The sequence below is a fragment of the Microtus pennsylvanicus genome, chromosome 1 (assembly GCF_037038515.1).
Source record: "Microtus pennsylvanicus isolate mMicPen1 chromosome 1, mMicPen1.hap1, whole genome shotgun sequence".
Classification (NCBI taxonomy): Eukaryota; Metazoa; Chordata; class Mammalia; order Rodentia; family Cricetidae; genus Microtus; species Microtus pennsylvanicus.
This window is the reverse complement of record NC_134579.1, coordinates 168086233-168111045: the sequence shown is the minus strand read 5'-3', so window position 1 is coordinate 168111045 and position 24813 is coordinate 168086233. Positions and strand designations below refer to the sequence as shown.

At 45.0% G+C, this 24813-nt stretch overlaps 1 protein-coding gene across 2 annotated transcripts in view; it reads left to right on the top strand.

Annotated features, from left to right (window-relative positions):
• Traf3ip2 (TRAF3 interacting protein 2) overlaps positions 1 to 22803 on the top strand; it is a 41315-nt gene extending 18512 nt beyond the window's left edge. For both annotated transcript variants that reach the window (XM_075945228.1, XM_075945239.1), the window contains 7 exons: positions 4784 to 4967; positions 8231 to 8409; positions 10374 to 10462; positions 14241 to 14309; positions 15373 to 15489; positions 19672 to 19746; positions 22278 to 22803. In XM_075945228.1, coding sequence (XP_075801343.1) covers positions 4784 to 4967; positions 8231 to 8409; positions 10374 to 10462; positions 14241 to 14309; positions 15373 to 15489; positions 19672 to 19746; positions 22278 to 22424 — 860 coding nt within the window. In that variant the 3' untranslated portion in view covers positions 22425 to 22803. The remainder of the gene's footprint in view (positions 1 to 4783; positions 4968 to 8230; positions 8410 to 10373; positions 10463 to 14240; positions 14310 to 15372; positions 15490 to 19671; positions 19747 to 22277) is intronic.
• Positions 22804 to 24813: the final 2010 nt, after the last annotated feature.

The window sequence follows — 24813 nt, the reverse complement described above, 5'->3', positions numbered from 1 at the left end:
ATGGTGGGAAGAGAAAGAAGGGAGGAGAATGAACTTCTTAGGAAAATTTGCCATGTTGTTTGCTGGGCACTGCATAGATAGTACAAGACACGAGGTAAGCAGACAGAAAATAAGTAGAAACAGGCACACAACATGACGAAAGCATATATGCTATCAAGGAAATAGCCAGGGGTTGGAACGAATATTACTAGGCAGGCAGGCAGACTGGGTCTCGTGGAACAGACAGTTGAGCTGAAAGCTAAAGAATGAGAAGGTCAAAGAGGCAAGGAGACTGATGTTACTAAGGTGCCACGAACAAGGCAGCGGGCCAGAGGAGGTGGGGCAGAGAGAGTGGCAGGCCAGGAAAGGCAGGAGCAAGGCCATGGTAAGGAATCTGCAGTCCCTCCTGAGTTAGGAAACACAAACTCCAGCACCTAGGCCTGTACTCAGCATGGAGCTGGCAAGGCCTGGTCATGCTAGTGGAACAGAAGGTTACAGCACAGCAGTGAGGTCTGGCCATGTGGCTCAGCGGGTAAGGGTGCCAGCCACTAAGCTGACAACTTGTTTCATCCCTGGGACCCACATGCTGGAAGGAGAGGAGCAATTCTCACACGTGGTCCTCTGACCTCCAGGCATGCATGTGTATGTACTAGTGCACAAAGACAAAATAAGTTAAAATATAAAAAACAAACAAAAAAAATTAAAGAAAAACTTGGGCAATTGAAATTATTTACCTAATAAACTTACTTTTTAAATGTAACAACTTTCCTCTGCAACTAGCCACATTTCCAGAAAAAAATGGCCCAAGTTCCACACACAGAAGAAAAGGCTTCATTTTGGTTGACCCTTTGGTATTTAGGCTTTGTTTTGAACAAGAGGATGATACCGGGGATTATATTGCTGGTACTCTAATGTAAAAACCAACGAGGTGGGTCGTTTTCATATACACTGGTGTAACTTGTTACCACAGGTGGCTGTTTCAGAACTCTGAGTTACAGCTAGTCAAACACTCGGCCCATGTGCTTAGTGATTTTAATGATACGATTTGTTGCTAGGCGACACAAACATGTTGTGCAGGGAGATAATCTGCTCAAAATCATCTGACCTTGATTCAAAGGCTTTTGATTAACAGCACTAACATCCGCCTTCTGGAAAAGGAACACACCCTATGATTAGAGCCTGCTAGTCCTTTTAAAGCAAATAAAATGTTATTAGCCGTTCACTAATGGATATGGGGAGTAAAAATGGCTCTGAAGAGTGAAAACTTCACTTGAGTTTACTTTCAGCATCTCCCTTGAAAAAGCTTTCAAGGCCCTAGCAGTTTCTCCTCTTTGACCTTGTCTTTTTCATTTCTGGAGGACAAAACTGATTCAGAGAAAGGGGAGGGGGAGGAGAAGGAGGAGGAAGAGGAAGAGGAGGAGAAGCAGGCAGCTAACAAACCAAGACTTAAGCAAGCAGGCTGTGCAGTCCAAAATGGGTCCTTTGTAACTAACTATTCCTTATTTACTGGGTACTGCCTAAGGAGCTGTGGGATGCTTGGTGAATGATGTCCACACCCCCATTCACCCTGTTCTTATAAACCCTCTCTAGTGATGAGGGAATAAAACAGGGGAGAGAGAAGGTAGCTCAGCCAGGGGCTAACTCCCTGAGGTGATAAGAGCCAAGTAGAAGCTGAGCTGTGAAGATCTAAGGCAAACTCTTTCTGCATGGAGATGGTAAGCTCAGATCCTAGAGGTGGGGACCAGCTTGGGATATTCAAGATGAAAGTGGGCCATGATAAACCCGTGACGGTGTTGTGGGAGGTGAGATCAAGCACAGGGACCTGGTCATGCAGGCTGTATCTTGGTGCAGTAGATGCTGGGGGATTGCAGGCGCAGCTGTTTCTAAAGCCATGCAAAGCTACTTTAAAGGGGAGCCGGGCTCCTGCCTGTGACATGATGCCAGGACCACCTTTTCTCCTGTTTTAGCCTGAGTAGCAGTGGTGACCTGCCTGGCTGCCCTGCAATCCCCACTGGCAAGCTAGACCTCTTGGGATTTATGTGGCCCACTCTATGAAGGCTGTCGGAGCAAAGCCTTAGTGGTGGGCCTTGTCCTAGACCACAAAGGCTCCATGGTCTTCTCTCCCCATTCCTAGATCTCCCCTCCAAGTTCTGGTTTCCTTTGTCAGCCCCAAGCAGGGATGGGCCCAGGCAAATCCTTTTCATCTCCTCGACTCCTCTTTTTCCTCAAACCCTGTTTGCAATGATCAGGGCTTAACAATAGCAGGACAAGGATCATGTGTCAAAGCCGGTACATGGCCTACGTTGGAGGTGCATGTCACTTTTTCAAGAGGAAGAATGGTAGGAAGGATACAGCTGATAGAAGGGTCAAGACAAACAATGAAATGGCTCCAGGGAGTTTGACCAGACCTGAGAGACTAGCCTGAGTTAATTGCCAGGGTCATCCAATGTAGCACGATTAATAAAATCCCGGAGACAGATATTGAAGTTCAACCTGAAGGTCAGAAAAGCAAAACAGCCAGCCACTGGCTCTTACCTCTACCTCAGTCTGAAATGGCGACCCTGCCTCCAGGAATCTCAGAATGAGACTGTGTCTGAGACCTATCTCCTCTCATCTTATATTCCTCTCTAGGGCTGGGATTAAAGGCATGCACCACTACCGCCCGGTTTCTATGGCTAACTAGTGTGGCTACTGGGATTAATGGTGTCTGCCTCCACTGCCTGGTCTGTAAGGCTGACCAGTGGGGCTGTTTTACTCTCTGATCTTCAGGCAAGCTTTATTTATTAAAATACAAATAAATGAAATCGCTACAATCCACCCAGGGTTCTAAGTCCAGACGTGAGGACCTGGAGACAGCCACACTAGTAAACACACATATTAGTTGTTTGCTCTTCTGTGCTTGAGTTTGTCATTCCCCAAGGATTCCTTAAAACTGTTCCGACTGCAGACAAAACTCAGGACAGTGCCATCCTCCCTATTCTGCTATTTCATCCGGGCAATGAAGTCAAGAGCAGCGACCTGACCATTCAGAGTGAATCCTAACTGCAAGAGTTATGTCACTTTCTTGCTTTTTTTACTATTTTATTTCTCTGTGTCTCCCTCAAATATGATGCCCTGGCAGATAAACAAAACTATGACTTCTATAAATTGGGCAAGGATTTAAAACCAATGATAATTTTTTTAATCAAAATTGTTTTTGCACTAAACAGATAGAGGTGACAGCTTGGATCATGAAGGACTCGTGGCTCCTCTTTCGGAGCTTAACGCTTGGTCCTCTCCTGTCCCCATGTACCTCTTGGGTTTCTCAAAGGTAGCCCTCTAGGTCGAGGTAATGCTCCTGCATCCTCCTCTCTCACCCCACTGGATCCTTGCGCCCCTCTTCCACACCTCTCTTTTAAAGGTTTTATTGATGAATATGTCTGTGTGGGTCTGTCCCACAAGCACGCTAAAGGCTACGGGAGGATGCTGGATCTTCTGGAGCTGGAGTTACAGGTCACTGTTAACTGCCTGACATGGGCGCTGGGAACTAAACTCCAGTCCTCTAGAAGAAAGAGAAATCCTCTTAACTGCTGAGCCATCTCTCTGGGCCCCTGTTTTTCTTTTACCTGGTCAGCTGAGCTGCCTTCTCTTGGGGCTCTGTTACCCTGGGGCTTCCTTGGACCAACTTCCTCCCAAGTTATGCATTGACATCAGTCCCTGCTCTTTAAAAAATGATTGATTACTATTAATAATAAAAATAATCAATTAATGAGCATGTTTGTGTGTGTGTTCATGTGTGTGTGGATGCGCATGCATATACATGCAGAGGTCAGAGGTACATGCCAGATGTCCTCCTTAATCACTCTCCACCTTATCTTTGGAGAGAGGGCTGTCACTGAACCAGTAGCCCACTAACTCAAACTGGCTTGCCAGTGAGCCCCAACCATTCTCCTGTCTCTGCTTCCCTGGCACTGAGCATGTGCTGCCCCATGCCCAATTACATGTATGTGGGTGCTGGAAGCTTGAACTCAGGTCCTCAAACTTAGGCAGCAAATACCTTGTTGATTGAGACCTTTCCCCAGTGTCTTGGGGCCAAGTGCCCATGGCTTTAACAAGAGAGACTGTGAAGTTAAAGGTGTTGCTGGCTCCTTCCCAGAGGATGAGCCATGGCTTCACTCATTTACTTCTTCCTAAGAGGAAGCAGTGTGTGTGTGTGTGTGTGTGTGTGTGTGTGTGTGTGTGTGTATGTGTTTGTCCGTGTGTGTGTCCGTGTGTGTCCATCTGTGTTCACCTAGTGGCACTGGGAAAGTAATTTTTTTGGATTGGGGAGAGGCAGGATCTCAGTATATAGACCAGGCTGGTCTTGAACTCACATGAGATCTGCCTCCTTCTCCCTCTGCCTCCTAGTCTAGGATTAAATGCGTGCAGTACCGTGTCTAGTCCAGCACAGTAATCTTAAATCTATCACAAGGATAATTTCTCTTAGCCCTGGGGAATTATGGTAGGAATAGTGGTGTGACTGAGGCTCTTCAGGGAAGGATTATCCTAAGTATCTTATTAAAACAGGACTTAAAAAATTCTTTGAATTTTCTAATTAGAATGTCAAATGTAATTTCACAGATGTTTTTACATTGAAAAAAACACGTATCAATTTCATGAATATTATGAACTAATTACTAGTACAGAATATGACAAATACATGGAGGTGGGTTGATATTTGGACCCTCCGTTGCTATCAAAAGAAAACTGTTCAATGAACATGCATGGCCTTACACTTAGAGGAGCCGAAGCCAACCTTCTCTGCTATTTCCTTGTTCCCCCACAGATGCTCATGGCTACCCTCCAGCAGCCTACCAGCAAGTCATCCAGCCTGCGCTGCCTGGGCAGGCCCTTCCTGGGGGAAGGGGGAGAGGACTGCATCCTGTGCAGAAAGTTATGCTGAATTACCCCAGCCCCCAGGACCAAGGAGAGAGGCTTGCCCAGAGAGACTCTTTCCCGAGGCTTGCAAGGTATGAGTATGGCAAGACCCATCCCCACACATCCTGACATGAGGAAGAGTGTCAATGTAACAGAGACACATGGAGAGTCTGCAGGCCTGCCACCTAGGTCCGCGCAGCCACACAGAGAAATACTCAGTATCAACTTTTCAGGGCAGAGCACAGAGAAAGTGGTGGACAAGGCTCTCTCAGCACCATCACATCTGGTTTCTAGTTATTTTCTGTTGCAATAAAACCATCTATACGAGTTGATCCCTTCTATGCTTCTGCCAGAAAAATAATGTTGTGTTTTCAAAACTTTGTCTAAATCTTTGCTTTGGTCCATTTTCCAGTGCTGTAACAGGTGTTTGAAACTGAATACTTGATAAACAAAAAATATTTCATTAGCTCAAAGTTCCAAGATAAGAGGCCCCTCTTGGCTATGTCACCTTCACGGCTGATAGCATCATGACAGGAGTATGAGGTAGAGGGTAAGACAGAATGGTATGATGACGGAGACCAATGAGGGAGCCAGGCTTTCCCCTTCCTTTTAAAATTTATTATTATTATTATTTTGAGTCATGGTTTTTCTGTGTAGCATTGGAGCCTGTCCTGGAACTTTCTCTGTGGGCCAGACTGGTCTTAGTGCTAGGGTGCGTCACCACAGCCTGACAATTTTTTTCATACAGGTTCTAACAATGTAGTTCAACCTGGCTTCAAACTCACTATGTTGCCCTTGCTGGTTTCAAACTTGTTATCCTCCCGAGTCAGCCTTCCAAATAGTATGGACTACTGTGATTTTTTTTTTGCGGGGGAGGGGGGGCTTCTCTGTACTTTGGAGCCTGTCCTGGAACTAGCTCTTATAGACCAGGCTGGCCTCGAACTCACAGAGATCCTCCTGCCTCTGCCTCCCGAGTGCTAGGATTAAAGGCGTGCGCCACCACTACCCGGCTTTGTACTTGTTCTTTTATTCCTGTTCTCACTAGATCTGACCAAGATCACATGAGATACCCTGAAGTCAAGCCAACCTGAAAGGTTCCTCAGCTCTTTCCAGTATGCTGCCACACTAATGGCCAAGCACCCAGTCAGCCCACACTCAGGGCACAGGCTCACACTAAGAGCCAAGTCCCAGTCAGCCCATACTCAGGGCGCAGGCTCACTCTGTACTTGAGTGGTCCCTGACTAGTTTTTCTCCTTACTGTTTTTATTTTTAAAATGTTTTGTCAAGTTTACCTTTTCTATCAATTTGTGTATCAAGAATACAGAGGAACAAGTGGAGTTTCCTGTTTTAGAACAAAATTGGAAAGAAAGTAAATAAAATGTTTGCTTCTTTTCAAGTGCAACTTTCATATAACACTCAAAGTAAAACTGCGTTCTGTTTTTATAGAACAGAATCACATATGAAAATCCTATTAAAGTGGATTTTTTTGAAGATAAAAGAAATTGGCGATTAGTTCAGAATTTTTATTCAAAGGGAAAAAAAGCCAATTTTATTAAGATTGGCAAGCAAAGCCTAAGCCTGCTTCCCTTCACTGCAAGGTCCACAAGTCTCTGCAGTTCCTTCATCCTCCTAATTACACAAAATTTCAATAAGGGACTTAAGTAAAATGTGATTTTATAACAAGACACACCCTTACAAAGAAATGTATAACATTTCAAGAAACCATACAAAACGTTAAGTATTTTTATCAAATATATGTGGTATTGAATAAGGGATACAATCATAATGTTTAAGGTAAACAAAAATTCATTTCTCATAAAAATTCATTTCTTTCAATAACTCACAAATAAAAACACAGCTAGATTAGAGCGGCCACTCTAACACACACTTGCACAGCCTAATCTCTTCGTACCTCAGTGATATTCTAGATTGCTAGAAAGGCCACTTTCAAGCCTGCAGCTTTACTTAGGGTTTTACACTTTAAATTTTTTTTATTGTTATCTGAGCTATTGAGTCTCACTTCCTAACCCAAGCTATCCTAGAACTCACAAGCCTAGGATAGCCTCTACTTCCTAGCAATGCTCTGTGTTAGAGATTACAGATGTGAATCACAATACGTGAGAACCATTTAGATTTATAGGAAAGCTGAAAGTTATTGCATAGCAAATATTTCTATAGTATCAATTAAACCTATCCCAGTATCCTTGAGTTATCATTTTAGGATGATGAAGAATGTTCAGCTAAGAAGATAATTCTCCTGGAGAATGTTGATACCAGAAGTACACTGTCGGTGTACTAGGTTTTAACTCTTCACTTACTTTCCTGTGTGTATGCACACTTGCATGCACAGCACCCACAAGGACAGAGCATGCATGAAGGTGCTTCTCTCCTTCCACCACATAGGTCCCTGGGATCAACCCAGGTCACCAGCCCTGGCAGCAAGTGCCTTGAGAGCTGAGGATCTCACCTGCCCACTCAGCCATTTTAGGCAGAGGGGATTTAACTTAAGGAACTGTGTGCTTATAGAACTGTAGGCCAGAGGAGGCTCAGAGAATGACCCAGAGTAGAGCAGCCAAGAGGCTGCCCCCTCCTCCCTCCAGCACGCTGCAACTGATGCAGAAGTTAGGGCCACATATACCTGCTAAGAGATTCAGTGGCAAAAGAGAGATGCCGCACCTTGTTCTTGACACCCAGGGACACTGGTGCAGAACACACACACCTGTGACTGTTTGCCAGGAGAAAGCAGAGTGGCAGAGACAAGACTGGCATTCCCTTGGCTTTCTAAAGCTCACAGGAGTACATGCCATTGTTTACCCTCAGCACAATGCTCACAGGGATGCTGGCGGGCAAAGTCACAATAGACTCCTCGTCACCAGTCGGATCCTTCACTTACAGAGTTTAAAAGAAAGACTTTTAAACCTGCATGGCTTTAAGAAAAAAAAACAGCTTTTGAAACATAAGCAATGTTATCTATCAGGAGCTCAGAGTTGTGTCTCTTTACTCCGAATGCCTTTCATATCAGCCTCCTGCCACCCATCACATTATTTTGTTTTGCTGGTGACCTTGTCTGACCTGTACATGGAATTTATTTTCCCAATTAGACAGACCTTGAATGGAGAAATCAAATCCTGCTTCCCTCTTTTGACCCCTAGCACAGGTCCTCACATATGGCAGCCAGCTGGCTTGTTTATAGAGGAAACTCCATGGGACTCCTCTTCCTTCTGTGTCAGATACGAAACAGAGGCAGAGGGGAGAGATCATGAGTTGGTATGGTCCCCAGTTTGTAACGTCTGTCTCCCCAAACTTTGCCTTTGTAATGAAAATAAAAATTTGCTGTAAACATATTCCCTTTCAGGGACCAGCTCTATCACCCACCACCTAATGGAGCTGGAGAACCTGAGGCGTCTTTGGAACATCCTGCAGAGCTGAGACCACAGGGTCCCCAGGCTCCATCCCCAGCTGCTGTGCCTAGACCCCCTAGCAACCCCCTAGCCCGAGGAACTCTAAAAACCAGCAATTTGCCAGAGGAATTACGTAAGTTGTTTGCAACGTGGTTTCTTCTTGTCAGGTTTTATGCTTTGAGAGTTTGGCTTAGTCACTCAGCCATAATTTCAGTTATATTTTACATATACAGAAAAATTTACCTTTTCTTTTTTGCTTTAAAAAGAAAACCCAGCTATTTTTTTAATGATTCTAACCTCACAAGTAATGCTCCCCAACTGCTTACCTGGGGATTTTCCTTAACACATAGAAAACAACAAACACCCCCTCCCATATTTCTTTGCTCTTCTAAGTGATGCTTTTCAGGGATGTGCCCCTGGGCAGATGGATCGGGTCTCGTGTGGCCCCGGGTAAATGGATTGGATGCTCAGGAGGCACTGGGTAGAAACCTAGTGCCTCGCCGTAAATTAGCAGTAGCTATCAAGAACAAGGTCACTTTCTGTAGGAGTGAGCAGTCTTATTTAGAAAAAGAAAAAGGAAAAAAAACACCCATCTTACATTTCTGTACTGCTTCACAGCCCAATGCAAATCAAGCCTTTTAGTTAAGGAAACACTCTGTTCAGTGTCAGGTGATGATTCATTTTCCACATTCTGCTGCTAGATCCAGAAATGTTGAAATATTATCAAAATGTTCTGAGAGTAAGGCCAGCTAGGATTCTTAGTTCCAGAAATCTTAAGAAATCAGTCACTACTTATAAATTATTTGCTAGAGAGGCTCACTCTGTCCAGATCCGGGACATTCATAACCCCACTGGAGGCCTTTGCTTTGCTAATTGCTTCTGTTGAGTCTCTACTCCTAGTCCCTTTCAGCTCCAAAAGACTCCTATGACAGTGAGCCCCACAGTTTTCAGGCAAAAAATCTGAACCTTCAAAATCTTATACACTTTATTCAGAAAACTGCCTGATTGGACAGACATAGTCTTACATGGTGTATGGTCCCAATATTCTGTCTGTCGTATACTCTAGGAAAGGGGTCCTAAGATTAGCTCATATGGAGGTAACAAAGGATCACATGCTACTCGTATGCCTAGCTGCATGGTTACCCCCGCCATCATACCTGCACACACTTCTATTTGAGAGGCGTGTTTCTGTTTGGAAGAGTCTAAGCACAAGTGAATGCATACAGACTCATCTTCTGCATCTTCCTTCTTTATCCGCTGCCTCGGGGTTTTCTGAGACTTAACTGATTCATTCTAGACTAAAAGGCAACATGTACAGATTATCTGTCTACCACATTAAACTGCTAGCCAAGTAATTTCCCCAACGCTTTGGCCTGAGAAAACAGCGGTTCTGGCTGAGTCGGGTGAGCTTGTCAGAACAGTTCTGTCTATGGCTCAGTGCTGGCTTGGAGAGGAAGAGGAAGCCTGCGATGCTGGACTGCCCTGCGGCGGTGTCTCCCCTTTAAAGCTGAAGTTGCACTCACATTTCTGATCTGGGCATCAGTCTGCTCCTATTTCCTGACCTTTCTCCAAAAAGGAGTCGACTGGGGGAGGGCACGGGAACGCTTTCTCAATCACCCCCTACTTGGTCTTGTCAGACAAGAGTTCAGGGCAGCAGAGAGCATCATGAGATCAAAAGCAGACACTGCTGGGTGACCCTCAGCAAGCCTTAGCTTCTTAGCCTGCTGTGAGAGCATTTTCCTTGGGCATGGGGCCAAGTGTGTCTCCAAGAAGCAAGGCAGTGGCCTGAGCTGGGAGGACTCACAGGCTGTGGGTGGCAGACTTTTTAACATCTCATGTGGTGTTCCAGAGGACCTCTGCGGTGGCCTCAGCCTGCCAGGACTCTTCTCGGTCCCTGACGTCTTCTGTTCACTCTGAATGGCATGCACTGTCTTGGACAGGCCCCAGCCCTTGTCACAGAAGTCAGCAATCCACACCAGTGAAGACATAAGCCCTCAGATCGCCCTCCAACGCAAGGGGCAGCACAAACCACTTACAGGTTCTGTGTGCAATCGAATAACTTGATTAGCTTCAACAGCTCTGAAATTTCTCTCTTAGGCAAAGTCTTTATCACTTATTCTATGGACACAGCCATGGAGGTGGTGAGATTTGTGAACTTTTTGTTGGTGAATGGCTTCCAAACTGCAGTAAGTATTTTATTCAAAGAGAAAACTGAACAGTTCGGGTGGACACAGTAGTGATGATGATGATGATGATAAAGTACGAATAGGTGATTTTTTTTATTTATGTGATCATGAGCTAAATGCTTATGGAACTATAAAATTGTCTTCTGGGTACCTAGTTATTGATTTGGTGCTGGGAGTCAAGCCCAGGGCCTCACTCATACTAGTCAAGTATTCTACCACATTTTAAACCACCCAAAGTCTCCAGCACTTTTCCTCCAAAATGTCCATAATAGTGCTAATTCCAGCCTTTGGTCCTGCTGGTCATAGCTGAAGAAAGGCCTGACTTTTGCTACACTTTCTGCCTTTGCCCTTTCTCACCAGCCATAGCCACCAACGTGCCTCCTGTGGTCCAGGAAGCTACAAGCTCAGCAAGGTAGTTTTTTTTTTTCACACCAGACCCTCTGCTCTGTACTAGATTTTGAGGTTTGAAGTAAAACCCTGGGCCCCCACTGCACACAGCTGCCCTTGGAGGGAAGTTTCTGGACAGGGAAGACATGGTCTAGTCTCTGTCTAGGAGAGATGACCCTGCTTTACCCCTGCAGGTCCATTGTGATCTGGGGCCCAAAATTCTCAAGCACATAATCTGTCTCCCTGCCAATCCCTGAAACAACACAGCTTAAAGCCATGTACATTCTTCCTTAGGATAAACAAAATACCACAGGTTGCGACTCAGAGGACTGGCTTTCCTCAAACATTAAGAGTACTTCCTTCTCAGAAGCCTCTCCTCGGCATTCAGCAGCAGTGAATTCCACAGGGCAGTGAGGATGAGAGACCTGCAGATACTGGAGGCTAAAGAGGAACACTTACAAACTAAAGACTAAAGAGTGGCTTAGAGTTGTTTAGTAGTTTTTATTTGAATTTTTTTTCCTATAATACTCCCTAAAAATAGAAGTGCCTATTTTTTTTAAGATGCCTACAATTTATGTAATTCAACTTCACAACTCTATAGATTAACATATCGCTTTCTCATTTTCAAACTAAGACAGTGCTGTGGCAACTGTGATATAAAAATCAAATTGTGAGACCTGAGGCAATGTATAAGAGCATACTTTTCTCTTTTCCAAATATAAACATACAGATTGACTGCCTCTGGAGAACAGCCAGGACATGAACCTTAGACGAGCCCTGTGCAGTGCAGTTCAGGGATTTAAATGTGCCCCTGACCCTTAGCCTATGAAAGCCTGTGCTTGTGAACAGCTATGGACACAATCTACATCGGGATGCTCTCAGTGAAATCAAACAATGAGTAACTGAAGGAGAGTTTACTTTTAACAAGCCAGCATAAAGGTTTAGGTAGGTTTAGGAAATCTTAGGGAAGAGTGTCCTGCCCTGCCACTAGCAGGACACAGTCACCAACGGGACACTAATGGAGCCTGGGACCTGAAGAAGGTGGCCATGTAAGTCAGCCGGAAGACACTCTAGATAGGGTGCTTAGGCAGAAGCTCATTTCCAACAGTTCTGGAGGCTGGAAGGCCAAGAACAAGGCTGAAACAAAGTTGGTTTCATCCGGGATCATCCCCCTTGACTTGAGAGGCCATCCTCTCTCTGTTCTTACATGGTCCCTCTCCTGTGTATGCACAGACCTGTGTACTAATTCTTTCTTCTTCCATAAACACCAATCCTATGGGAGTGGGGACTCATCCAGCACCTCATTTTTCCCGAGTTATCTTCTCAGAGGCCCTATCTCCAAATCCAGTCACATGAGGTTATGAGAAAGTTTTTAAAAATTCATTTTTACTTTATTTTTTGAGATAGGATCTCACTTTATAGCCCACGCTGACAATCCCCCTATGTCAGCCTCCTTACGAGTGTAAGCCACCACTTCCAGCTGATGTGCCTTTTACGGACATAATTAGCTCCTAACAGCAACAGTGTGTAAAACTTGTCATACGGTCGCAGTAGACTCTGATGGACATCTAGAGAGGCAGACACTGCCCAGAATGTCTGTCTCTGTAGCGGGGAACAACTTCTGTACTGGCTAGTAATGGCCATTTATGGCATGTTAACATCATGTCTGGCATTACACTGTGTGTCTTTTCTGTGTTGCCATTAAATCCTCATAACCAGCAGAGCCAGGAGTAGAACCCAGGCTGCCCATTCGCAATGTGAAATGGAAATGGACTTCTGGCTCCACTGCATACTGGTGCAGGCTTTGGCCAGAATAGACATTATTATCTTGGTTTTGTTTTCACTTTTTGAGACATTTTTCAGTGTATACCTGATTAGCTACAAACTCTCAAATTCCTACTTCAGCTCCCTGAGCTCTGGAATAGCAGGTACATGGACATTAACACATAAATCAAGCTGAACTTGGTGGTGCATTTTTGGTTCCAGCAGTCCCGAGGCAGACACAGGTGGATCTCTGTGAGTTCAAGGTCAGCCTGGTCTACCTAGCAAGTTCCAGGCCAGCTAGAACAACAGGGAGACCCTGTCTTTAAAAAAAATCATCCAAACAAAAGCTATTCCATTTTGAAAATGGTCTATCAATAAAGGAATACATCCCAAGTTTATATGAGGTACTCTATAGGGGTAATAGTTAAGTAAACACATAATCTCTTTCTATGGGGAACTTAGAAGCAGGATAGAAAGATGAAGAGGTCATAAATGAGACACTGAGTAAATGAAAGAATATTATAATGTGTTTGCTACTAGTGGCCCAAAAGGGTGAGAGCTGGGTGATGGGAAGGGGAAGTCACTGTGACTTACAGAGCCGAAAGCGTATGCTGTGCATGCAGGGTGTGAGGGAACGAAGGTGGCAATGAAGTAGACAGGGCATGCGGGGAGACAGTAGCTGGCTCCGGATGCTTGATGACTAGTGAGACTCGGTCAGTTCTAAACAGCAGGGTAACACCAGGATAATCACTAGGGGGGGCAGCGAGGCTAATCAAATAACCTTCTCCAAAGACCTTCTCCTGATGGCACCTATTATATGTTCCCTCCTCCGATCAGGAGTGCCATGTACACGGAACAGACAGACAGACAGACAGACAGACACACACACACACACACACACACACACACACACACATCCAGGAGGGAGAGATGTAGACCAATAAGAGATAGATTAGATAGGAGAGAGAGACTGAGATTTGGGCCTCTATAAAACAAATGATTTGATTTTTCTGCACTTCTAATACCTAAAGGAGTATTACCTAATAATAATAATCTGAGTCTTATCAGAGTTCTCCTTGACTTTCATCCTTAACCCCTCCTGACCAGCTCAGCAATTGTTTTTGTGACTGTTCTTCGGATTTTTACAGTCCTTTTGAAACGTGTAACTGAAGCTGGACATAATACTCTAAGCATGACCCAACTCACACAGGCCATACAGCACAGCTGTGTCTCAGCATTTGCACACTACAGATGCACTAAAGTTTCAGAATCTGCCTACAATTTTTCAAATTACAGATACATAGCTGTACTATTTCTGCCTTCCTGGCTTATATCCAATTTAGTGATACACTGTGTCCTTCAGATTTTTGACCATATAATTATAATAGTTGCAGACACATTTTGATATGAACCACTAGACCCTAATTATAAACTTAAATGTCTGCGGATGGTGAAATAGGGTGACTGTCATGAAACTTGTGTCTCATTGTTTGGACCCGTGTATTCCTCTCCCTATTCAGAGCCCGAGTTAGGGTTCCAGACATGTGTAACTTCTTGTGTTTTCTTGAGCTCTGAACCCAGGGAAAGTTCTCATCAAGAACCCTTCCTCTCATCCTTTTTCTTGTAGATTGACATATTTGAGGATAGAATCAGGGGTATTGATATTATTAAATGGATGGAGCGCTACCTTCGAGATGTAAGTATATTCCTAAATTCTGAGGATGTGTGCTGCTGAGAAAAACAATTAGCATGGGAAGCTATTTCACAAGGAAAACCCTGATACGCTCCCAAAGTCTGAGCCTGAGGAAGTCTGACAAAGCCTCTCTTGTTGGAAGCTATGCAAAGACTTGGAAAGGAAGGATGGGGTCACCCTCCTGGACATGCAGAGGCAGGAAATAACGGTCAAACCAGACACAGGTGGTTGATAACAATCAGTGCAAACAATTTCTAGACCAGAATAGGAAAGGAGGAAATGAAGGCGCGGGGGTGGGTGGTGGGGGCCGAATCCAGTTGAATTTGGGGCCTTTCCAAGTGTTTGTAGGCCTGGGCTAAAGGGTTTCTGGGCAGACTTGCAAGCTATGCAGCATGGCACCCCAGGGCACCCACTTGCAGCCTTGTGATTCGAGTTCCACAGACAGAATCTATACTAGCCACTGGGACACCTTGTGCTTTAACAAGATAGAAATTGATTGCTGCCAGCATGTCCAGGGCCGGGCGCTTCTTTGGGCAGAAGTGGGTGGGGGTGGAAGCCTCAGCAGGCCAGGGTTTTGCTTTCCTTTTGTCTGCAGCCTGGAGTTTGCTTTGTGCTGAAGGGTCTGCTCCTACTGACTGTGCTAATGTGCACGGGGAAAGCAGGGCAGTGGAGAAGCAGAGTGACTGACAGCTCACATCAGGCTGCAGGGAGGAAGGGTACTTTTCTGCGCGGTGCCAGTGCCTCTCTGCTTCCATGCAGATTCAGCGATTTAGGCTTTCACTAGCCGTATATTAGTGAGGGCTGTGGAAGACGGGAGACTTCCTCTTGGAGCCTTTGCTCTGTGTGTTTGTAGGGTTCTGGGCATGGAGGCAATGGGAAGGAGTGCAGATGACTGCATGCCTGGGTGGGGGCTGGTGCCTTTTGCTTTCAGAGAGAGAGAGAGGGACTGGCCCTGTACCCGCCAGCAGGTCAGGGACCGCTTATGGTCCTGCTGGCCACTTTCCAGCTGGTCTTCACCAAATGAACCACACTTCCCTAAACATGCTTTTCTCCTTCTCATTAACAGAAGACAGTGATGATAATTGTTGCAATCAGCCCCAAATACAAACAGGATGTGGAAGGTGCTGAGTCGCAGCTGGACGACGATGAGCACGGCTTACATACTAAGTACATTCACCGAATGGTGAGTGGTGAGACCACGGTGCCTGCTGCTCTTCTGGAACAGGCACCTTCTCCGGGGAGGATGCTTTTCACCCATGGTGGCAGGATGTTAGGGGGAGACTCTCCGGCCTCCCATGTCAGGAGACGTTATTGGTAATGGCTCTGTATACTGTGAGACCCACTGAGAAACACTACGCTCTGCCTAGTACTCAGCTGGTCCTGTTACTAAGAGATCAAGGTGCTAGAATGTCAGGCTTTGTTTGCTTGGCTGTTTACCAACAAATGTTAAATCTCAGGACAGAAGAGTGAGTGGTGGAGTGGGCAGGTTACTGTAGCTGTTGGAGTCTGACCCTTGCTTTTTCAGAGACATAAGGAGCAAAGTAGGAAGGACAGTTCTGTCATATCATAAAAGCCTAGTCATGTTAGTTTCCTAAGTGCAGGCTATATGACCATGGCCGAAGTACTTGAATACCGCTCTCCTGCGACCCTATTCATAACATGGATCACTAGTATGCACAATTCTGTGAAGATAAATGAAGAAATGTTTGAAGTTATGGCACATAGAAAATAGTTAACTAAAGTAATTGTTCTTAGTTTGTGATAGGTGGGAAACATTCTACTGCCAAACCTGGACTATGGGGCCTGGTTAAACCATGGGAAAATTTAGGAGGAATCAAACTTGCTCAGCATCTGAGAAAATAATGCTCACCTTTAGAACTAGCTGATTTATGGCCTAGCTGTCTTCTTGTCCTTTGTGGGTTTCGAGAGACTTTGGAGACTATTTCTGTTTTGCTAGGAGACAGACTAAATCTGTAATCTTCCAACTGTCCTGTGAGATCCCTAGTGGGAGTATGTCTAAGGGGGGACTCGCCCTGAGCCTCCCAACCTAGAGCTGCTTTCTCAGGCTTGTTTATTTACCAAGGATCCTGAAATTTGAGAAAGAGTAGGGAAATCACTAGACTTGAACTCATAAGGCCAACTTCAGTTCTTATCCTGCGTGAGGACATGGAATAATGGATTACTGGAAGTGACCCCGATGCAAGGACTAAGCAGCACAAGGCAGGAAGCAGCCAGCAGTCCCAGGACACCTTTACCTCAGAGGAAGTCAAGTTAAATGCCATCCACCGTGTAGTCCAGGGCATTGCAAGAGAGCAGGGTGGAAGCAGCATTCATCACAGGGTCTCTAAGGTCTCCATCACCTACTCCACCAAATGTGGACCACTTGTTGAGTTCACAACCCAAAGCAGAAGCTAAGGCAAGGTGGCAAGAGTCAAGGGTCAGGCCAAAGGTCTGGAGATAAATCTGCTTCCTGTCCAATTTTACCTTGTGCCAGCCTGTGGTCAGGATTCTGAAAAATAGCATTCCTAGAAACAAGCTGATCTATAAAGGTCATGACTGATTCTGGGTGCTGCTATCCCTTAGCTGTCTTTATCGTGTCTGCACAGCCCCAAAACACTGACACTCCATTCACATCTCTAAGAACCTGCCTGTCCCAGAAGCCAGCAGCTGGTACTTGGGAAGGACTCCAGGTCCCTATCAGTTCCTGGGAAAACCTGCTTAGTTGTGTTGGTGTATGGCAAGGAGAACAGTCATACACACAGCTCAGCCCGAGCTCGGGTGACTGTGCCAGCTATGACCATGTGGTCTCCAAATTTGGTTTCTTGGCCTAATGTCCTAGGCTCTTCCCCATCTCAGGAGGGACTGGATGTGCCATCAGATATAGGAGGATCTTCCTATCCCTGAGCTGACTTCCTGGCCTCCTTAGACACTAATGAGTTATTACATCACAGACCAGATGACTTCATTACAAAGCCAGCATCTGAGAGAAAATAAAAACACTACTAAAGGCTAGTCCTTGACACCCTGGGGAGCCCAGGGAACAAACCAAATAGTACACAGTGCCCTTGAAGTCAGAAATGAAACCCAGCTCTACTTGGAACTTAACAGACGCCACGCCCTCCCCCACAGGTCTTACTCTGCGATGGCGTGGTTAGCAGTACTTAAGCTGCACAGTGCTCTGGTCAGTGTAGCATATGCTTTCCGTGTTGTCGTCTGTGTTTTGAAGGGAGATGGCTCTGAGAAAACCCCCTGTGCAGGCCTGAGTTGTGTATGTCGGTGAGAGTGGGTGTGGGGGACAGGGTTGTCTCTGTTTCCACATTCACTTTCTTCTTCTATTCCCACACACAACAAGAGCTTCACAGTTATAAAAATCAATGGGAAGATGAAATTGTTCAGGATACGTAATTCCTTGTTCTCCTTGTCATCAGATGGCTGAACGCTCTGTGCCAGTCTTGGGATTTGGAGGGTTTTAACTCCCCTGATATTGAAAATTCTGATTTTGATAGAGTTCTTGTAGCTAAATCCTCTTAGGTGACCAGAGTGTAAAACCTGATTGATCTGGGAAGGGAACCTCAGACCTGATGGAGTGGGCTCTTCTTGGCTGATTTCCTAGCCCCCTCTGCCAAGCCCATCTGTGCTCCAGAAGAGGTGTGTTTCCAGATGGTTCCAGTCATACTAACATACCTCCTCATCCAGGCGCTTATGGTCTCTCTCCTGGCCTTCTCCCCTCTTTCCTTTACCTGAGCAGTGGTCCCTCTCTTGTACTGTCTCCACACTCCCTGAGGCAGAACAAGAAACCCCATCCTGGGCTTCCCCAGCAATTGTTCACACTCTGCACATTGTCCTCTGGTTGTCAATTTTCCTTCCTGCTTGCTCACTAGGTTGCTAGCTCTGGGAGGATTACCTGAATTGTATCAAAGGTACTCTGCTAAACAGGCTCTCAAAAACAACAACAACAACAAAATAATAATAATCCTAGCACTTTACTCATTTCCATATTATGAATTTATAAATACCCTCATACTTGGCCACTGAAAGCTAATAATATAAAGTTATTGATTACAGAATTGGAGAGATACATAGTCTGCTCTCATGAACTGAGGTGACCCAGCCCATGCACACTCCTAATCCTTAAAACCCAAAGTCAGCACTTGACTTCTGTGAGTTCAAAGCCAGTTTGAGGTACACAGTGAGTTCCAGGCTAGTCTATGCTACACTGGAGACCCTAACCCAAAGAAATCCAACCAACAAATCAACAAAAAAATTCAAGGTCCTGGGGCTGGAGAGACGGCTCAGAGGTTAACAGCACTGACTGCTCTTCCAAAGGATCCAGTGTTCAATTCCCAGCAACCACATGGTGGCTCACAACTGTCTATGATTAGATATAGCGCCCTCTTCTGACATGCAGGTGTACATGCAGGCAGATACTGCATACATATATACATACATACATAAATCTTAAAAAAAAATTCAAGGTCCTGGCCAGAATAGAACTTAAACTTTTTATTTATTTACTTACTGTATGTGTATGTCACTAAACAGAGTGGAACTTGCAGGAGTCAGTTCTTTCCTTCTGCCATGTGAGCTCCAGGGATAGAACTTAGGTTGGCAAGCACCTGTACCTGCACCTGCTAAGCCAGCTTTCTGGTTCCTAGAATGTGACTTTTAACAGGCCTTCAAGAGGTGGTGGTATTACTCAGGGTTCTCTTGAGGAACAGCAATTACAGAATATATATGTTTGTGTGCGTGCACACACATATACTATATGGAGAAAGGGGGTATTTATTAGAATGGTTTAAAGGCTCTAGTCTGGCAGTCTACCAATGGTAGACAGTAATCCAATAGTTATTGCTGGATGTCTCAGCTGGTCTTCAGTAAACAGCGAATCTGGAAGTAGACTCTAATCCAGTGCAGGAATGGAGGTGCTAGGGAGAGTGAAAGCAAACAGGCAATGAGAGATGCTTTCTTCTTCCATTTATATAGGCTTCCAGAAGAAGATGTGGCCCAGATTAGAGGTGGTCTTCCCCTTTAAAGAGATCTAGATTAAAAGTGTGTCTGCCCATCTCAAAGATCCAGATTAAGTAGATCTTCCCACTTCAAATGATTTAATTAAGCAAAACTCCCTCACAGCTGTGCCCAGCCAGTTTTGATTTAATTCCAGATGTAGTCAAGTTGACAACCAAGAACAGCCAGCATAGTGTTCCATACAAGAAAAGTGGCATTGGCATAGTGTGTAATGGGGAGAGTTTCTCAAACAAACAACCCAGAAGAATAAGGCCGCCATGTGGGCTGGCACTATTGTTGACACATCAACTTCTCATCTTTGTTCACAGATTACTTAATCTTCACATTTGTTTGATTTTAGATGCAGATCGAGTTCATAAATCAAGGAAGCATGAATTTCAGATTCATCCCTGTGCTATTTCCAAATGCCAAGAAGGTAAACAAACAACAAGATCCTCAAATAATTCTTTTTTTTTTTTTCCAAATCTGGTTTGATGACTACCTGGGATTTTAGACTGAAAATCTTGTCAACTCTTTGACAGCCCTCAGAGAGAACAGTATTACCAGAAAGATCAGCAAGTTGTGCACTGGGCTCACAGTAGGAATAGGAAAGGCCTGCAAGTCTGGCAGGATCAAGGCTGTTCTTGTTGTTCTCTGTACATAAAGGATGGTTTATGCTTAATTATTTCTCTATTGCTGTGATAAAATACCATGTGCAAAGCAACACATAGAAGGAAGGGTTGGTTTTGGACTCATGGTTCTAGAGGGCTAAGATCCGTCACCATCCTGACAGGTTAGTGTGGCAGCAGGCAAGCATGACATTTAGAGTGGGAAGCTGAGAGCTGATGACTCACATCCCCAGTGACAAACAGGAAACAAAGAGAGTGTGGCTTTTGACACCCCAAAAGCCCATTTCAAGTGACATAATTCGTCTAGCCAGGCCACACCTCCAAACAGCATCATCAACTGGGGATCAGGTATTCAAAGGCCCAGGAATAAGAGGGTATTGTCATCCCTCTCACATCCTAGAACCAAAGGATGGAGCCTCTGCTTTCTGCTCCACATCAGTATTCTGCTGCACACAGTTCAGTGGAGTACCAGCACCCTAAGTGGACCTTGCTGGGATTCTCATGAGGGTTTTGATTATATTCCTAAGGCTATGCTGACAGCTTTAGAGAATGTAAGTCAAGCTACTGGAGAACATTTTCCAGGCCTGGCAAACAGAAGACAGCAACTAAGTAAACAGTTTGAGACTCAGACCAGAGCCCTCTGATCTTAGAGGCAGCCTCATTCTGGAAGATTCCTAGATATCAGGACTGCATTGAAACCTCTGCTCCACAGTAGGGAACCAATCTATGTGAATGGGACACACAGGATTGGTCAGTGCCCAATGCATAAGAAAAGACTCCTCATCTTCCCTGGCCCTAACTTGCCTGTAGAATAAATGCAGTCACTGACTGGCAAATCTCTTTACTGGTCTCCCCATTTCCTCTGGGACCCTATACTAAGTCACCTTCCACTTTGCCAGCAAAGAACTTCAATCTATATCTCTAGTTTCAAAATTCTGTGATGTTTCCTACTGACTTCAAAACATTGGCTACCTTCCTCAGCATGACCCTTGAGGCTCTTTGAAATTGGACTTTGTCCACTTACTCATTTTCCTTTCTTCTTACCGGGTGCCTCTGCTCTGGTCATAATGGGTCATGTCAGCAAACCTCACTCATCTTCTCTCTATCAAAGTGTCTTCGCCCTCTCTTTCTTCTCCTTATAATGCCCTTTCCCAGCTTGTTGGCCTAATGAACTCTTGCCTATCCTTGTATCCTTGCGACCACTCTACATGTGAGGTTCTTTCCTTCATGCCTGTGGAAGGCACTGTCCCATTTCTGAGAGCATTTAATCACAGTACTTTAACCAATGGGCTCTGGCAATAACTACTTAGAATGACTGGCACATGCCGATATGTATATATAATTTCTAGTTGGGGTTACTATTGCTTTTAAATTTCACCTGACAGTCTCTTTATTGTCAGAAGTTGGGACATTAACATACTTCATCTAGAAAAGAGTTTATGCTGATTTTTTGCCTCCATGTGGGATTTTTGGTCCTCAAGACAGTTACTGTGCCTTTTCATTAGATACCTTCTGCTCTTAACATTGAGTCCTGGTTCTAAACTCATGCTACAATCCTCAAAGCAGCACACCATAAAATGAAAACCAGAGGCCTGATAGTGGTCTTCAGGCCTTCTCTGATACAGCCCCCTTAAATTCTGGCCCTCCTCACCCACTCAGCGTCACTTGTTCTGATTTTGCCGCTGTGCTCTTGTTGCTTTTGAAGATGCCTCACATTTTCCATCGCTGTGAGACTTTCCCTAAGCACCCTCTCAAAAGCTGCAGCCTTTTCCCTTCTACACCAGCATCCCCCGGCCTTTCTGCGGTGCTGTTGAGCTTATGGTTGCTTCTCCCCATCAGAATATCTGGCCCACAAGGGCGGTCCTGAGGGTGGTCCCCGACACTGACCTGTGGAACCCCAGCCTCATGTTCTGAGATCTGTCCTGCTTCTTTCACTTCAGGCCAGACCTCAGGCTGGAGTGAAAGATTCATGAATTATATTAAGCCCGCAACCCTGGCATCCTTCCCCCAAAGCCAAGAGGGAATTCACATCATTCGGTATGACCTCTGTCCTACCCCTTTCATGTGAAGGTGGTGAAAAGCACGTTGACATGCAAAGGGCAGGTAGCCTGGGAGACTGACAGAAAAAGCTGTGCACATGTGGTTTCCATAATGAATACACAGCTTGCACCCGAAGCCAAAAGTGCTCTGCGTGTTAAACCCTCCAAAACCAAAACAGCAGCTCCCAAGACAGCCGGGAACGCCTATGAAGGGCAAGCCAGACTGTTCAGAACTGAGCCCTGGATCTGGAATCCAGGCTTCTCTCCTGTGACCTTTGCTCCTGTCCTCTCTTCCACAGGAGCACGTGCCCACCTGGCTCCAGAACACTCATGTTTACAGCTGGCCCAAGAATAAGAAAAACATCCTGCTGCGGCTACTCCGAGAGGAAGAGTATGTGGCTCCTCCCCGTGGTCCTCTGCCCACCCTTCAGGTGGTACCCCTGTGACCCAGCCGCTTCCAGCTCAGTGTGGCCCTGTTCTCACAGCATTCTTCTAGCTGAGGCTGGCTGGTGACAGTCAGGCCTGTTTCAGTGTCTTCTAGGGGGATTCAGGCCCCAGAACACTTCTTCTGCACAATTCTCTGCCTTCCAATACTTTGACTGCTCTGTATTTCCTGTCTTTTAAAAAACACACAAGGTACCCATGTCCTCCTGAGCTGAGTACTTCTGGTGAGTGGATACTATAGGTGACGGCAGCAAACACCTACGACCACAAGAACTCCCCCATCACTTCAGCTACTTTTATGAGTTGGCCAGATGCTGTGTCCTTAGACCAAAGACCAACCTGATTCATGTCCAAATAATAAATGATTACTCTTTGGAAGAACGTGTTTCATTTATCTGAATGGAGTTGGGCGTATTACTTTACACTGAAATGGGCAGGTGTGGGACGGCAACAAAACTGCTTAGATATAGTATTAGATAAATGTGATAGAGTTATCTGTATTAAAGGATTAATACATTTAAAGAAAGTTAAAACATCCCTTTTTATGTAACTATGAAAGGTTTACTCTTACAGTGAGGCTTTTAACAGAACAACCCTGATTGTAAACAGTATGATTGCGCAGGGAGTGTGGCTCAGTGGTAGAACACTTGCTTAACATGTAGGAGATGTCCAGGATTCAACTCCAAGCACTGCAAGAAGAGAAAAGAAGGGTCGGTGATGCTTGCCTTTAATCCCAGCACTTGGGAGGCAGAGGCAGGTGGATCTCTATGAGTTCAAGGACAGTCTGGTCAACAGAGGGAGATCCAGGATAGCCAGGGATACACAGAGAAACCCTGTTTCTAAAAACCAAATAAACAAGAAAGAGGGGGGGAGGGATGGAGGAAGGGAGGAAGACCAAGAGAGACAGAGACAGAAATGGGGGGAGTCTGACCATTTAGTTAAAATAAATATTTTGAGTCTACTCATGATGTAAGAGGGATGTGTCACACAGGCCAGAGTTGTGGTCTAAAAATTCTAATCTTTGTCCTAAGCCTAAGCACCTGTAATTAAGCAAGTTTTTTCACTTTTCTGAGACCTGGGATACTCATAAAATCATATGGACCAAGGGATTTTTTTTAATATTTATTTATTTATTATGCATACAATATTCTGTCTGTGTGCAGGCCTGAAGAGGGCACCAAACCTCATTACAGATGGTTGTGAGCCACCATGTGGTTGCTGGGAATTGAATTCAGGACCTTTGGAAGAACAGGCAATGCTCTTAACCACTGAGCCATCTCTCCAGCCCCCGGACCAAGGGATTTTTAAAAAATCCCTTGAAAGTATGCAATCTGAGACCTAAACTCTAGATTTTCTTTGGAGAAGTAATCAGGTATTTATTTTTTACAATTACATCTCCCAGGGAATAAATTTAATTTTACTTTTTATTTATGTTTCATTTTTTGGAGAAAGGGTCTCACTATGTAGTTCTAACTGGGCCAGAACTCACTCTGTAGAGTAGGAGTCTTGAACTTCCCATCAGTCCTCCTTTCTTGGCCCTCTAAGTGCTAGGATTACAGGCATGCACCAGCATGCCTGGTGTAGTAGTTACTATTCTATTGCTGTGAGGAGATGTTATGATCAAGACTGTGTTGAAAAGGAAGTATTTAATTGGGGGCTTGCTTACAGTTTCAGAGGATGAGTCCATGATCATCATGGCAGGGAGTGTGGCAGCAGGCTGACAGAAATGGTTCTGATGTAGTAGCTAGGAGCTTACATCTTATCCACAAGATGGAGGCTGAGCGGGAGGGAGACAGGGCCTGGCATAGTCTTTTGAAACCTCAAAGCGCACCTGCAGTGACACACCTCCTCCAACAAGGCCACTGTAGATGGAGGCTGCTTGTTCACTTCCCAGCCACCTAGACCCAAAATAATCACATTTTATTTTATTATTTGCAATACCGTTTGGCCAGTAGCTTAAGCATATTTCTAGCTAGCTCTTATATCCTAAACTAACCCATCTCCATTAATCTGTGCATCACCACAAGGTCGTGGCCTACAGGTAAAGTCCCGACTGACTCCAGCAGGGGCACGTTTCTCCTTTGGGGCTATGTGGCTTCTCTTTGACTCCGCCTTCTTTCCTCCTCTATATGTTTGGAATTCCTGCCTTGTTCTAATCTGATAAGCCACTGGCCAAAACAGCTTTATTCACTAACCAACAAAAGCAACACATATACAGGACTTCGCACACCAGGCCACACCTCCTAATCCTTTCTAAACAGTTCACCAACTGAAAACCAGACATTCAAATTTAGAGCCATTCTAATTCAAACAACTACACCGGGTTACATTTTCTTTTTTTTTTTAATTGAAATTTAACCATTTTTTAGAAAACAGAAAAATTAATTGACT